The 14,716-nt window shown below is 42.7% G+C and overlaps 1 protein-coding gene across 4 annotated transcripts in view; it reads right to left on the bottom strand.

Annotated features, from left to right (window-relative positions):
* The window catches only part of ZSWIM8 (zinc finger SWIM-type containing 8), a 63,518-nt gene extending 57,823 nt beyond the window's left edge, over positions 1-5,695 (bottom strand). For 2 of the 4 annotated variants that reach the window (XM_074874631.1, XM_074874635.1), the window contains exon 1: positions 4,608-5,694. In XM_074874631.1, the coding sequence (XP_074730732.1) occupies positions 4,608-4,785 (178 nt within the window). In that variant the 5' untranslated portion in view covers positions 4,786-5,694. Of the gene's footprint in view, positions 1-4,607 lie in introns of all 4 variants that reach the window. The other 2 variants (XM_074874629.1, XM_074874630.1) reach the window with 2 other exon arrangements.
* Between the last annotated feature and the right edge of the window lie 9,021 nt (positions 5,696-14,716).

Genomic DNA, 14,716 nt, shown 5'->3' on the forward strand with positions numbered 1-14,716 from the left:
AGAACGAGTCTGAAGAGCACAGTATGAATTTGAAAGAGACTACAAGTTGCTGCTGCTGTTTTCTGCAATTACTGCTTGAGGAAGGGTTATTTTTAATTTATTAGTTATTGGCAGTCCTGAGGAAGAAGTGTTGCTCTCTAAGCCATTTCTTCCTTGTCTGTATAAATTAATGAAGATCAGTCACTGTCATTTTACCAGTGTAGACACTGCTCAGACTGTGATCAGGTTGTCTCTCTAAACTGATCATATCCTCACCTCAGGCTCTGTCTATTCTCTGCCAATGATTCCCTCTCTACAGCTTGCATTTTTGAGGCACTGTGCCCAGAACTTAACATTGTGGGCACTCCTAACGGTTTGGAAGAACATAAACTGTCTGGGGCTGGATAATGAGAATGTTTTCTAGGAGATCACTGCCTGCATCAATTCTTAGTTAAGTCTGAGGGTGTTCTGCAATACAGTATACAGTGGTTCAAGCTTACAGTAAAGGAAAGAAAAAAAAAAATCAATCTTTCTCACTAGCTGCCTATTGAAAATAGTTTCAACACAACTCATCAGCACACTTCCAGCAGAAGCCAGTGTGAATGAATAAATACAAACTGAGCAAAAATATTGTGAACACACTATTTAGCAATCCTACAGTATTTATGGCAACTTCTTAAGTGTTTGGTAAACATTTATGCTTCAGAAACTGTGAAATAGAAAGGACTAAGAGTGGGAAAGAGATTAGGAGCTTTGAAGATGAAACAAAGCCACAGTGGGTTTGTAGAGATAATGAGCATACTTGAACATTTACTCCTAAGACCTCTGTCACAAAAATCCTTATGTGAAGATAATTGATAACAAAACATTTGCAGAAACACTGGGCTTCTTTCAATTACAATGAAAAATACAACTGTTTTAAAAAGTGAGAAGGGAAAAAGAGAAGATCGTAATGGCTCTCATAACGGTTTCTGGGAAAGAAAAGCCTATCCAGAAAAGTGGAGAAAAGGCAAGTGGGTGCATTCATTAGTAGAAAGGTAAAAAATAGGTGGAATGCAATTTGATATGGAAGAAAGTGAGTTGGAGCCACAAACCAACTCGGGGACCCACATGGTTCTGAATACACTGCAAGACCTTGTTCTTCAAAACAGCCATTCACCTTAACTTCAGAGATGAACCCCCTGTCTGCCTAGTACAGATGAAAGCTTCTTATCAATCATGTATACAGGCAACAGCCAAATATCAGTTACAAGCATTACCTCATTCAAAATGGAAAAAAAGGAGGGGTAAAAACAAGCAATAAAGGCAGTCTAATGAGAGAACAAGCCATTCCTAAAATAAGCATTCAAAATTATGAAAGGACTCTTGGTATTCCCAAAATTGACATGCTTTGGTGAAGTTTCCTCTGGGATTTCACTACAGGTGAATCAGCGGAGACTGAGAGCAGTTTCAAAGCCTAAGAGCATCCATAAAGTGGATGCAATGCATTCCTCCTTCACATTTAAAGAGAAAACTCCCTTCTGAAAAGTAATATAAGACGACTTCACCATAGGGCAAATTAAATGAGGGAAAACCAACCAGTTACAGTCCTATTTTTCTGATGTAACTACTCAAGATAACCTGATCTTATAAAGAATTCCATTCCAAGATCATATTAGAGAAACTCAGACATTTTTCTCCACCTTCCATCATCTTTCTAGCAAGCTGATGGGGTGACTGACAAGCGAATAACTCAACTTTCTGGTGACCCTCTGTGGTGACCTCAGTGAATACTGTGTATATTTGCAACAAGCTACCCCAAGCCTTATTGTTAAATTTACAGTAAGGGTAATCATAATATTAAAAATACCCAAGCAGGAAATTAAAAGTTGCAAAAAGTAAGAAAGCCATAACGGGTATGCAGGCAGTTTGTGTGTTTAAGAGGACTCCCCAGTCAACAGCACTTCCATCAGTCTCAGGAGGATTCTCTTTGAACTAATTAATGAAGAACTGGATGCTCACAAGGACGAACTGGAAACAATTGAAAAAGCTAGAAATCCTTTCTATTACATAACTTGTCTGGCTGATTCCAAATCAAAACAAAGGCTGAGCTCCAAATTGGAGGAAAAGGCTAACAGAATATAGTTCCCCTTGTTTTCTCTTAGCATTTAACACCGAAGAATTCAGTGTCTAACCTCATTTCTTGTTTGCATAGGCAACTACATCATAGGCCACTGCAAAATTGTAAACTGTGGAAATAAAAACACACGGCTCAATTCAGAATGATCACATTTTAGAAGACTCACTACAACGGACAACCTCAGGATCCAGCAAGTTCTCAATACAAACTGTTTTTTCTGACTACAAAAACACTGTCAAAAAGAGGTGTTAAAAATAATTTAAACTGGTATGGGAGTTCTCAAATCAAAGGAGAACGCAGATGATGACAGATCTCTCATCAGACCAGACTTGCTGGCAACACACTGCATACAGTAAAGTAGCTGCAAGTGTTCCATGTTGGTAATATCATATGTGACTTTGTTGAGTGGATAAATAATTATTTAGGCAGCAAATCCATGTTCACATACTTCTCAAAATAACTCTGACCAGAGCCTGGGAATTGCCAGCAAAGGCCTTAAAGCAGGCACCAGTATCCTTTCAGAATGTCTCTCTTGTTAAAGTAAGACTTTTGTACAAAGGAATTAAGTCTCTCTACAGCTAAAACCTAAAAAATATGAACCAAGTACAAGTGATACAACCCCTTCTTATGCAGGTTTGCAGAACCCAGAACAGCAACATCTCAATATGGTGTAAATTATTATAATTATCACAACAATAATGTTAGCTATTGTGTTTCTCATGTCAAGAAAGAGACTGAGGATTGCAAATATGCACAATCTAGTGATTTTTCATGTTAATGCAACAGGTGGATGACAGCAGAGAGAGCAATCGCTGCTTGCTTTTAATTCGGTCAAGAGAGCTAAAGGAACTAGGCCAAGACCCAGAAAAACACACAATCATACACTGAACCAGTGGAGAACAGCTGGCTAAAAGCATCTCAAAGTTGAACAAAAACGATCACCTTTTCAAACATCAGTCTGACTTGTAGATCTGTAGAAACCAGTTTCGTATACCTCTGCCAAACTATAGATGTCTTTATTTCCACAGCGGTATGTTTTCAAAACTTCGGCTCCTTTCCAGCAAGTTAACATATGCAAGAAGACTTCAAGCAAAACATGAAGTTTATATGCTTTGCCCTGTGCCCAATGCTTATTTCTACATCTAAGGATTCATAGCTTTAAAAAACACAACGCCAACACTGTTCCCCTTCTTTACATCAGCAGAATGTTCCAAACTAAAATCACTGTGTCCTGGCAGCAGGATCCAAGAGAGCTATCCAACTTGGACATGTATTCAGCATTTCTCTCTCTCTCTCTTGTTTTGGGTTGGTTTTTTTTAAAGTTTCCATCCTACCCTCAACTCTAATCCTGACTAGTCGGGAGACACAGGTGGTTACATACCTAGGACTAGGGACATTTCTCAAATTTATTAAAAATTTAGAACTTAAGCCACTCTGGAAAGCCTATGGTTAATGCAAAGTGTACTTTCTTAATCCAGTGACAAGTGAACATTTGTCCATAGCATAACACAGCCAGATTTCAGCACAATTCAATATAAATTGCATTCTCTGGTCACGTAAGGCTAACATTCAGAAGAGAATGAAGTTTTGCAGTTCCAGCTAGGGAGATATTAATGAGACAGGTGATGGTCACAAAGGTCAGCAATAACAGGAAAAGTACTAACACTGGATTGAAAGAAAATAAAGGAGATAAAAAATTAAGAGTAGAAAGAGCTTGTGTAATTTCTGCTAACTCTATATCTGGCTCTGCTTGGTGTAAACACCACCTGAATTCTAGGGTCACGATACATCAGGATAAAAGAGAAATTATGCTTCACTTTAAAAAAAAAATCAAGCAAAGAGTTAGTAGCTATATAATTTTAAGTATTTTTAAATTGCTAATGTTATCTATTTTCTGCCTGCTATTAAAAGTAAATTACTATCAAAAGAAAGGAAATATAACTACTCCTGAAGCAGACACACTGAAGTCTGATGACTTGAGACAGTCTTAATGCCCTCTTGCCCTACTACTGCAAAAGAAAGTTTGCTAATTTACTAGAAAAAAGTAAAATTTAAAGAGACAGATAAGGAAAACAGGCTGCTCTATACAATGATGGCTTACATGCCTCTACATGAGTAGTTTTATAGCAGTTACAAAAACCTCTGTGAAACCTTAGTGTATTTCAATCAAAGCAAGTGGGAGCCTATGTATAGTTATTCCAAACCAAGTCTGTAGTTTGTGTATAGAAAACTATTTTCAGATTTCCAAGAGCAAGACCACAAAACCTACTCAGAAAAGCAGCACTACAATACTGCAGAGCGCATGTAGGTGAAAACTTACCCAAAAGACAGCTTTGTCTTAAGATGCCCGGAAAATTTTCAGTTCCAATCTTTGGTCAAAAATTATTCTGACACTGATCCTACATGTGACTTCTCTGCAACTTTGACATTCCTTCTCACCCACCAATCTCCCTTGCCCCACAACTTCCACGAGTCCAAAGAGCATCCCAGTGAAACTGGGTGACCTCACCTTTCATTTTGACAGTGGGAGAATTGGGTCCAGCTGATTGCTTCCTCCATCCTCTCCAGTTCTGGCAAAGGCTCTCTGCCTCAGAGATGAAGGAACAAAGAGAGTCTTCTTCAAAGCGATCAGAGTCTTCAAATGAAAACCTCTCCCCGTCCTCCCACTCTGCGAACATGAGTTCCATCACATCCAACAGGCGACGTGGGGGGAAAAGAAGACAGAAACAGCACTGCTCACTTTTAACAGGTGGATGGACTTAAGGGCTCCTGCAATGCTTAAAATCTCAATTTTGGTTCGATCCCCATACTACAGTACCAGGAAAATCAGAGCCAGCACTATCTGAGGTGGAAGAAGCAGGTATTCAACTAGGGGAAGCTCGTAAAAATCCCAGAAAAAAACCCAAGTTCTTTAAAAAGTTAAAAAAATGCTTATGTCCACAAAATGTACTTGAGGCGGAGGGGGGTTGCTCAGTCTACGAGAGCTGCCTCCGGGCGGGACAGGTGCCTGCCGGGCACACGGAGGGTCTGAAGGCTTCCGACGCCAGCGGCCCCGGCGCTGGAGGGCGAGGGAAGGGGCCGGTTTCCTCCTCCGGGGCTCCCGCTGAGGGAAAGCAGGTATCTGTGCGCAGGGCCAGGTCTCCCTGAGGTTGTGCTTTTCTCACTCTCGGTGCAGGAACCGGAGGGAGGGCGAGGGCGGGAAGGGGCAGCGGAGGGGGAGGGGTGGGGGGGCGACAACTTCCCTCCCGCTCGCGGAGGCTTAAAAACGGCCCGGCGGGGCCGAGGCGCCCGCGACGGGGGCAGCGCGACCTCCCGGCGGCTCGTCACCGGCGCCAGCGGGCGGCGGGCAGCGGCTCCGGCCTCATGGGGGCGCGGGCGGCGGCAGGCGGGGAGAGCCCGGCTCTGGTCGCCGGCGGGTAGGGGCGGGGGACAGCCTGTCGTCGCCGCCGCCGCTCCCGTCGCGGTTGGACCCCGCGGCTCTAGGTGCCCATGGCCAGCGGGGCCCCGCGCGCGGACGCCCCCCCGTGCCCGGCCCGATGGCGGTTCGCTGTCCTGATGCGACGGCGGCGGCAGCGGCGGCGGCGGGTCCCTGCCCGGCGCGGGCACCAAGATGGCTCCGCGCTTCCCAGCTTCACCTGCGACACCCCCCCCGCCAGCTGAGCCCTACTTCCGCCGAGGCGCTTCCGGCTTCCGCCGCCGGGGCTCGCCGGGCGCGCGGGGCATGTCGGGACAGCTGAGTGCTGCGGGGTGAGGGACCGCGGGCCTCCCGCATGGGCCGCACCTCCCGGAGGGGTGAGCCGAGCCCCGGCCGGCCCTTCGGGGTCAGCGAGGAAGGGAAGAGCTGAGAGAACTGTCTGTGGAAGACGGGGTGCCCGGTAGCCGGGTTCGGCTCGCTGTGAAGGCGGGCGTCCCAAATGAAGGGCCGCGGTGCTTGGCCGGGGCCTGGCGGTCGCTTCCTAACAAACGGGTGCACCCGGGGACAGGCCGGAGCAGCGGCTCGCAGGGCGGTTTGCCTTTGAAGGGCTGTAATAAAACGAAAGCTTGCTGTTGTGCTTGCACATACTGCCAAAGGCAATGGGACAGCACGAGTTCTGCTAAAGTGTGGAGGTTTACCCCCAGAACATACTGCAGATAAATTGCATGAGGTAGAAATAACTCAGCTGTGGTCATCTGATTGGAGATGAAAGAAATACTAAACTTCACAGTAATGTTTTCTATTAAAAAAAACCCAAGCACTAGTCTGGAAAGAAGACCAAGGAAAGAACACAAAGGAAATAAAACATGAGGGCAATATGGGTCTTAGAATAATAAGCCCTGTTCAAAAATACCAGTCAAACCACAATGATCTCTTTCCTTAGGCCAAAAAAGCCCCTTGCTCTCTAACACAGGCCGGAGGGAAGGAGGCAGGTGTCTGGGGAGTTGCAGGAGTCAACAACTCCAAAATTAAAACACAAACAGTAACTCACATGCCAGTTACGTAAGGAGATGCTTAGGTTAGGTAAGGTTGTAATATCGTACCCTCCTCTGAAGGGTGGGGCGGGGGCTTGTTCTTAGGTATGTAATGCTTAACCAGTTTAAGATCTTGCACACAAAGATGCATTACTAAAACATCCATCAACTGTAAGAAGTATGTTTTTTTGTGTATATGTCAGATCCTTCAGTGCCTCCTAGTGTACTTAACTTCTGGGAAGGGCCAGAACCCTGAGCAAAGGAAAGCAGTAGCTTTCCTACCAGTAGAGAAAAAATGGGAGTCCACAGCCTCCTAGTCCTGAAATCTTTCTCCCAAACTTCATCTAACAATGTGTTGCTTGTCCAAAGCCACTGTTCTAAAAGTACTTACACAATTCCTTTCAGGGATCCTATTGAGGAGCTGTCTGAGGTAATAGATACACAAGAAAATTATTTGCTTCATGTCCTTTTACATAAATAATTTTTAGGTGAATAAACTCTCACAACATTAGTAGACTTGCTGTGCTTTTTTTCTCAGAAATTTTTGCCATCAGGCTATCTGTATACATTTTCATTTCATAGGAAGAGCTCATTTATACTCATGCACACATACATATGGCAAGGCTTAACATCTGATGGGTGAGACTATCTTTAATAATCTGTTACACAAAAATATGTGTATCAAAGCCTATTAAATTAATTCAGGATATCTGAAATTCAGACTCTTTCTTGGTGAAAATAATTGCCTAGAACCTGTTTTTCAGCTATTGAGGAATACTATTAATTAACAATAGTTGTTGTAATTGCTGTATGAGCTGATGACACACAGTCGGGCAATTAGGTAATTACTGTGCTCAGTCCCTTTCTACAGTGTGGAGGGGCAGGCAGAGTGTGATACTTAGCAGAGCCTGGAGACTTAGAGCATTGAGTAGAGTAAAATGCTTTGCTCTTAGTTCTGCAAAGTCAAAATGTTTAGACCTTGGTTCCACAAAGATAACAGTGATAGGATACTTGATATCCTCAAAACCACCACAGCCATATTTCAGTGCTGAGCTGGTGCAAAGTGACTCTCCTGATAGAAAGTTCTCCACAGATGTCTGAAGGAGGATCTTCATCAGTGTAACTCTGGCTGGTACCACACCATTCTCCACACTTGGTACTTCACTGTCTAGCTCATGGGTTCTTCTTTTCCTTTTTTCTGTTGTCAGTGGTCTGAGGTTCAGGAATATCACTTCTGTTTTCTTCAGGTAGATTTAGTCCAAGTACCCTCTCACCTATGAATTTACCAGAATTGGAGTTTTGCTAACCTTTTATGAAATTACTTGGATTAAAACTATCTCAAAATGTAATGTAGTACCTAACAAACAAAAATTTTGACCTGATCAACCCAAAGTGGCCCAAAGTCATAGCCAAGGTCAAAACAAGTCAGTCACAGTGCAACGTGCAAACTTGATGATTGTCTTCATCCTTCTGACAAAGCATAGTTTTCCTCCGGCATAGCCCACTGCAGTCTTACCAGGCAGAGGTACGGGAGCTGTTTGGTTTTGGGAGGTGAAAATTTCCATGCATGCACTGGTATGAGAATTTGAGGAATGATGCAGTTACCTGAGCACCTGCTCAGGTGCTCTTGTGGACACCTCAGTGACCTGAGCCAACGCAGAGTACAGGTTCTGACCTGGGCTCACAAGACGACTGTCACTAATGAATGCTCCTTGTCAGCAGGGCTTCTGTTCCATGGTTTGAGGAGCATAATCACCTCTTGAACTAAGATGCAGAAATAATTCTCCAATTCAGCAGGGCAGTGCTTGGGGCTCACCAAGTTCAAGGACAGTTTGCATCCTCCAGTGGAAGGAAAGAAGGTAAGAACAAGAACACCATGAGAGAAGAGACTATGAGGGAGCAGGATGATGCTCCCAAGGTCAAGCATCTGAATCAAATGCTCCAAGAAGATGTCCAGTCTCTAGAAGCTGTGGAGGGTGGGATGAGGGGACACCACTCCAGGTAAGAAAGCCTTGCTTAGTGCATCCCTTCATTAATTTGAGATGGTTCTGTTTTGTCTTGATTTGTTTCTGGGTGCTCTGCCAAGTGCTGGGCTTTTCGCCAAGAAGCAGTTCTCAGGCTCTCTGATCTCACTATTTCTGTCTGAGTGCGCACTTCTACTGCATGCCACGCTCCCAGGCTGGTATCACAGCCACAACCCTCCAGCCTGTCCATCTTGCAGGGCATGCCCGCCACGCTGTCTCCCCAGCTTTGGTCTGGGGAGGTGCAGCACTACCCTACTCCAGGTGTTTTGTCCATTCTTACACCTTCTCCTGAACTCCCTGTGTCTGATGCAGCTGGCAACAACTTTGAAGCAAATGAACAGACCCATGCACAGAAAAGACAATGAAGATGCATTTCTCCAGCGTGCACAAAATTTCATATAACAAAGTGAGGCCTGTTTGCCACGGGGTTGCTGCCTGTTCCTCAGTGCTGAATATTGAAAGAAAACAAAGAGGTGAAAATGGCTTTTCATGTTTTTCACCATGTTAATGGTTGGTTAATGCCAGGCTGCAAATGACATCCTGATGCTGGCTTGATGCTTTTCCCAAGACTTTCTCCCAGGTGGTGGCTAAGGTTGGTAACAGGTTGTTCTTCAAAGCAATCTACCACACATGTCCCCAGAATGCTTCAAGGTCAAGCAGGCTAGGGGAGGCAAGACACTGTGCGAGCCAGGTACAAGACAACATGCCGTAGCACATCGTGGCAAAGTTCTGTCTTGTGTTCTAGCTAATCCAGCAGAAAAGTTGTCCTGTGTTGATGTCCAACTGAATCAAAGTTGTGCTGCCAAATGACCTGTTAGTGCACAGCACCAGCAGTAATTTGAGAGACACACCTGCCTGATAATGGGAATTCTGGCAGGTTACATCAACAGCAGTCTGGGTCAAGGGCATTGCAGAGAATCTCTGCCACATGAGAAAGCAGAGATGCAAGAAGGTATCACAATACTTTGTGGAGTGTTGCATGAAAAGAGGGCTTCACCTGCAGGAAAATTGTTTCTCTGGTGAGGAAAAAATTATTCAGAAGATTATAGGAGTCTAAAAATAAAAAAAAATACAGCTGAAATTTTGAAGTGTATTTTGATGGTGGAAAAGGAGATGAAAGAAGATCAAAATAAGAAACTAAACACATTGTGTCCAAGGAATGAAGAGATAGCTACAGGTAAGATTCAGCACCCTGACCTAGACATTGTGGTACTTGAAACGGCATAAATGGACAGGGATGGCATAAGCCTGGTGCTACTCACCAATATCTTTTGTCAACCTTATGTGCAACACAGCACTGTTAGCTTTTACCAGAATCCAGTAGAGAATAGACATTACATCAAGAAAGGGAAGAGGAGAGGAGGAATAGTAGAGAGATTCACTAATGTGAAATGCTTCAGTTATAAGGGTGCTTCAGCACGTTATGTTTAACTGCATTAAATTGAAGCGGTCCCCATTACCATTCATTCTTCTTCCAGTTTTGGGATACCACAGGTTGACTAAATTTCCAAAGAAATCTTGCTTTCACTTCTCAAACACCACAGGCTGAAAGCGTGGAAGAGGTGATGAAAGTTAATGATGCAAGCACAGCAGGGTGAACATTTGCACTTCTATCTTAAAATGCATTTCAAGAGACTGAAAAAATGTGTCTTCTGGCTTGTGCAGACCAGACTTGGCTGTGTTGTTCCCCTGGCCAACATGAGGGAATGCAGGTGTGATCACTCACTTCTCCTTGTCCTCAGGGCTATGGCTTGGAAAGGCACAGGAATTCATAGAGACACATCCATTTTTTTTCCAGCCAATTTATTGCATGAGATAGGCATGTATTTTCCCTTGTGGATCTCCCAGCAGACAAAAACTATAGTCACTGATGAGGAGACCATGAAAAACAGTATCTGACAATTTCAGAAGTCCTCTGCTAGGAAGAAGAAATTAAATGAGAAATCCTGCAGAGATGACAAGGTTGCCACTAAGATGGTTTCTCCCATACAGAGATGTACTTTTTTTTTTCCTTTTCCTTTCTCTCTTATTTCAGAGGAAGGAAATTGCTGTTCAAAATTCCTGTGCCACTGTTATACACAATTTTCAGAATGCAGTGTTTCATATGAGAGAGACACATATGAGTGCTCACACATACCCTGAAGCAGAATTGCAACATTAATATTTGTTTCCTGTCTTAACCTCTCACTGGGGACTAAAAATCAAAGAGAGTCTGCATTGCACCCCAGAAGTGTCTGCTTTTCACTGGTGAGTCATGTGGTACTCTACAAGTCATATCCAGCATGGTTTTATTTCTGATCGTATGGAAAGTAAAACACATCCTTGCTATGGCTTGAATCTAACACAGACTCAATAACAAAATAAAGCACTCTAGAGATTTTATCACTGCTGATGCAGTGGGACCCAGCTGTTCAGCTACATTCTGACTCGGCAAAGATTTCATTGTCTTTTCGCATGCGGTAATGCACTCGGAAATGACAATCAAAGGCAAATTTTTAAAGCACACATATGGCTTTATGTCTAAGTAATACATTGGATGTGCAGAAGAATAGTTTCTTGTGCTCTGGCACTATGACACTGTGGAAAATTACAGATAATTCTTGTATCTTAAGTTCCTGTTCCTCCTAGAAGATCACTGTTTCATGATATACTGATCACTGTTAATAACAGATATTAAACATCTCTAGAGACATTACAACCGACTACCATTGTTACTTATTTCAAAACACTGGGCCCGTAGGACAGATGGAGCAAATACTGCTTCAGCACAAAAGAAGGGACAGCACACAGCTCGTTTCCCCTTGCTCTGCTTCTAACTAGACAAGTGGCTATGCAAGACGCATGGAGCCTTCCCAGACACTGCATACTGGGAAGCTGAAAGCAAAGCTGCTCTGAGGAATCACAAGCTCTGGAAAACAAATTTCCCCCATTTGGATTGAGCAGTTTCCAATCTTTGACTAATCCTTTTCACAGGAGACTGAACTGATGGTGTCCAAGGTTCTTTCTTTGGAATCTTACAGAATATGAACATATGCCTGATATTAAAGCCTTATTCAAAAGTGAATTCACTGTTTGTGAGATAAGTGATTGGTACATACATACATGCATGGAAAATGGAGTCAGTAGTGGACCACTTTGCAACAGCTGTTAAAATTATTGTTGTAAAACAGGAGACAACAATTATGGCAAAGACCTCATGTATGAACTACTACTCTTCAGAAAGCATAAGATGCCATTTATAGAAAATAACGCCTGCAAAGATTGCTGAGCATGTTTTGTCTGGTGTCTTGTATTTCACAGGCTACAAGTCTATTTTCCTCTTTCTTTCACAGCAACCTGCAGGAGCATTTGTTTTCTTTTTCACACTTCGTTCTTTCTCCTGCCATTACCAAAGTTGACAGTCTGACAGGCTCTAATATGCACTGTAAGTTCACAGATAAATTAAAGGAGTAACATCAAGCTAAAAGAAACTGCAAAGAGGTGTCCTCAATTTCTCAGAGGGGAAAGAAAACAACTGTTACATTTTTTCAGTTGATACCATATTTGGACATTTCCTCAGCTAAGGTGAAAAGATTGCAAAAGCAGTAATCTCTCTCTTCTTTGTCCAGAGAACAGGTCGGATACCCCATTTATGGAAACTCAGCAACTGATAACTCAGTTTGTCTAGAGAGTGTATTATACCCTAACTAGCAATGTTATAATCCTTGAAAGCTTCCTAAATACTCTGAGAAGCCTCTTCTGATGCAGGCATTAAGCAAAACATAGGTTCCTCGCATTATTTTCAGTTTGCCAGAATTAAGCAAGGAAAGTTTCTAAATGTGACATTCCTTCTCTATCAATCTACAGTTTTAGAAATCAAAAATTGTAAACACAGAAAAAAAAAAGATGCACGTGCTGCTGTAGCTGGCTCTCTACACACCTTTGCTGTAGAAGTCAGGTTTCTATATTTGCTGTAGAGTGTACAGTCAGTTGGTATGTAAAGGATCACTGTTAGGGTGACATAGGAAGTCCATTAATTCGTGTCAAGACCAACGTACACTATTCGGCAATTTATGTAAGCAGACCTTGCCTAACTGAAGTAATCCAGCAAACTCAGAGGTACCTTGCTCTGCTGTATTTACATGCTTCTCACCTCTTCAGGAGCAGAAGCTTTCTACATACTAAGAAACCTGCTCCTTCAGATGTAACTGGCCATAGCAAAATTTGCACTATAGCTTCCTTTCAGCACTTAAATCTTTCAAAATATAAAGATTAGGCACCTTAGCATTTAAATATAGGAATAACAGATTGCTAAGAAAAGGTGATTCTGAAGTGCGAGAACAACACTGTACAATATTAGATGGACAGTAAAATAGTCTATGTATTCTGCAGAGCATTTCCTCAGAAAAAATAATGAAACCCTGGAACTTAGGGATGTGAGGTTTTTTATTTTAAAAAATTAATTAATGCTATCTCCCATCAGAATTCAGTGAGAGGTTCAATCGTCAACTGGATTGTCAATTCAGCATAAGGTTCTCTCTTACAAAAAGCACTGTTGCTACAACCACACAGCAACGCTCCATTTAAAGAAACATACCTTGACAAGTTTTGTGCTCATGAGCATGGGTAAGGGTCAGTGCTTTCCAAGTTATATATGTTTAACTGGCCTCTTGTGTAAGAAAGAGGACACACTAACAGAAATACTATGCATGTCGCAATGACTGGAAACTACCATAGCTGCTAGATACAGAGATAATACCTCTCAGACACTTTTCTGTTTCTGTAAGAAGCAAGGGAGAAAAGATTTTTTTTTTCCCCTAGACCTACTTACTTGAGCAAGTAGGACCTATTGCAGGGTGCTCTGTAAAACAAATGAGTTGATCCTTAAAATTACCTGAATGCTTATAGGTAAATAGTGTTCATCTCATTCTGTTTTACCTGCAGATCTCATATCCCTGATGTATTCAGGAGGTAAGCTCTTTGAACATGATCCTCCTCCTTTAGGAGATTTAGGGATTCCCAGATTATACCAGCTGATTCTATTTTCAGCTCTCAGGGTAGCTGACCAGCCCTTAGCAGGTACTGACAGCTGGTTGTTTTGTGAGATGACTCAAAGGCTAGTAGCTTTTTTAGGCAGATCTTCATTTTCAGCCATGTGCCTGCAAAATGCTGTGACAAAGTCCTGTAAAACTTACTATCCCAAATTTTAATGCATTTCCCAAAGTAATTTCCTGTGTCTTCCTGGGGGAAGAAAAGTAGATTTGTGTAATTCTCTCATCACATTTAGTGTTGAATCTAGCAACCTATATTTATTCAGGATGGTTAAATAATAGTAGTAGGAATTTACTGAGTAGTGGCATGCTCTTTACTTATTTCTTCAGGCATCTTGTGTGTGGATGCTCCTGCCTCAGCTGAACAGAAGCATCTGATTCAAACAACAACAAAGTGTGTCAACAACAAAGTTGCATCAGTTTAAGCAAATTGTTAAACCTGTGTAACTGTGAGGACAAGACTTGTAGGACAATAAAGATTTTCCAAGTCTTAATCAACCCAGCTGTGGTTTAAGTATTTGGGGAGTTAAAGGGTTTCTCTTGACACCTCAGTATAGTTGTACTGAATCACAGAATCTCCTTCTTAGTCTTGCTAGAGATAATGAAATGGTAAACCTGAAGCAAGGAGCTTTCCTCTTGTGTGTTTGGTTACCGGTTCTAAAAAAACCAGAGCGTTCTGTAGCTTGAATAGTACATTTGTCCCCTCTTAAACAGGTCTCCATCCCACAATCGGAGGTGTAATCCTACTTTATCTCCAGCAAGCCTGTACATGCTAGTGGGGAGGGGGAAGAGAGAAAGGAAGGAACTACCCTTTAGAAGTACATTTTCTTCTTTGCATACAGCTCAGTTTTACGCAGAGCACATTAGTTAAACTGCAAAGAAGAGTTTTTTGTTGTTGTTGTTTGAAGGGGTTTTGTTCTGCTTTTGAGAAGAAAGTAACAGAGAAGTATAAACTTTTGAAGTGGTTTCAGCTGAGTCGTCCAGTTACCTTGCCACAGTAAATCTCTCCCACGCTCCCTATCTTCACAGCGAGGAGGGCCCACTGTCCAGGCTAGCACATCAGGCAAACATGACAGCAAGCCACTGCATGACCTCTTCTCATGGAAACCTTTGAC

The sequence above is a fragment of the Strix uralensis genome, chromosome 7 (assembly GCF_047716275.1).
Source record: "Strix uralensis isolate ZFMK-TIS-50842 chromosome 7, bStrUra1, whole genome shotgun sequence".
NCBI classification, from domain to species: Eukaryota; Metazoa; Chordata; class Aves; order Strigiformes; family Strigidae; genus Strix; species Strix uralensis.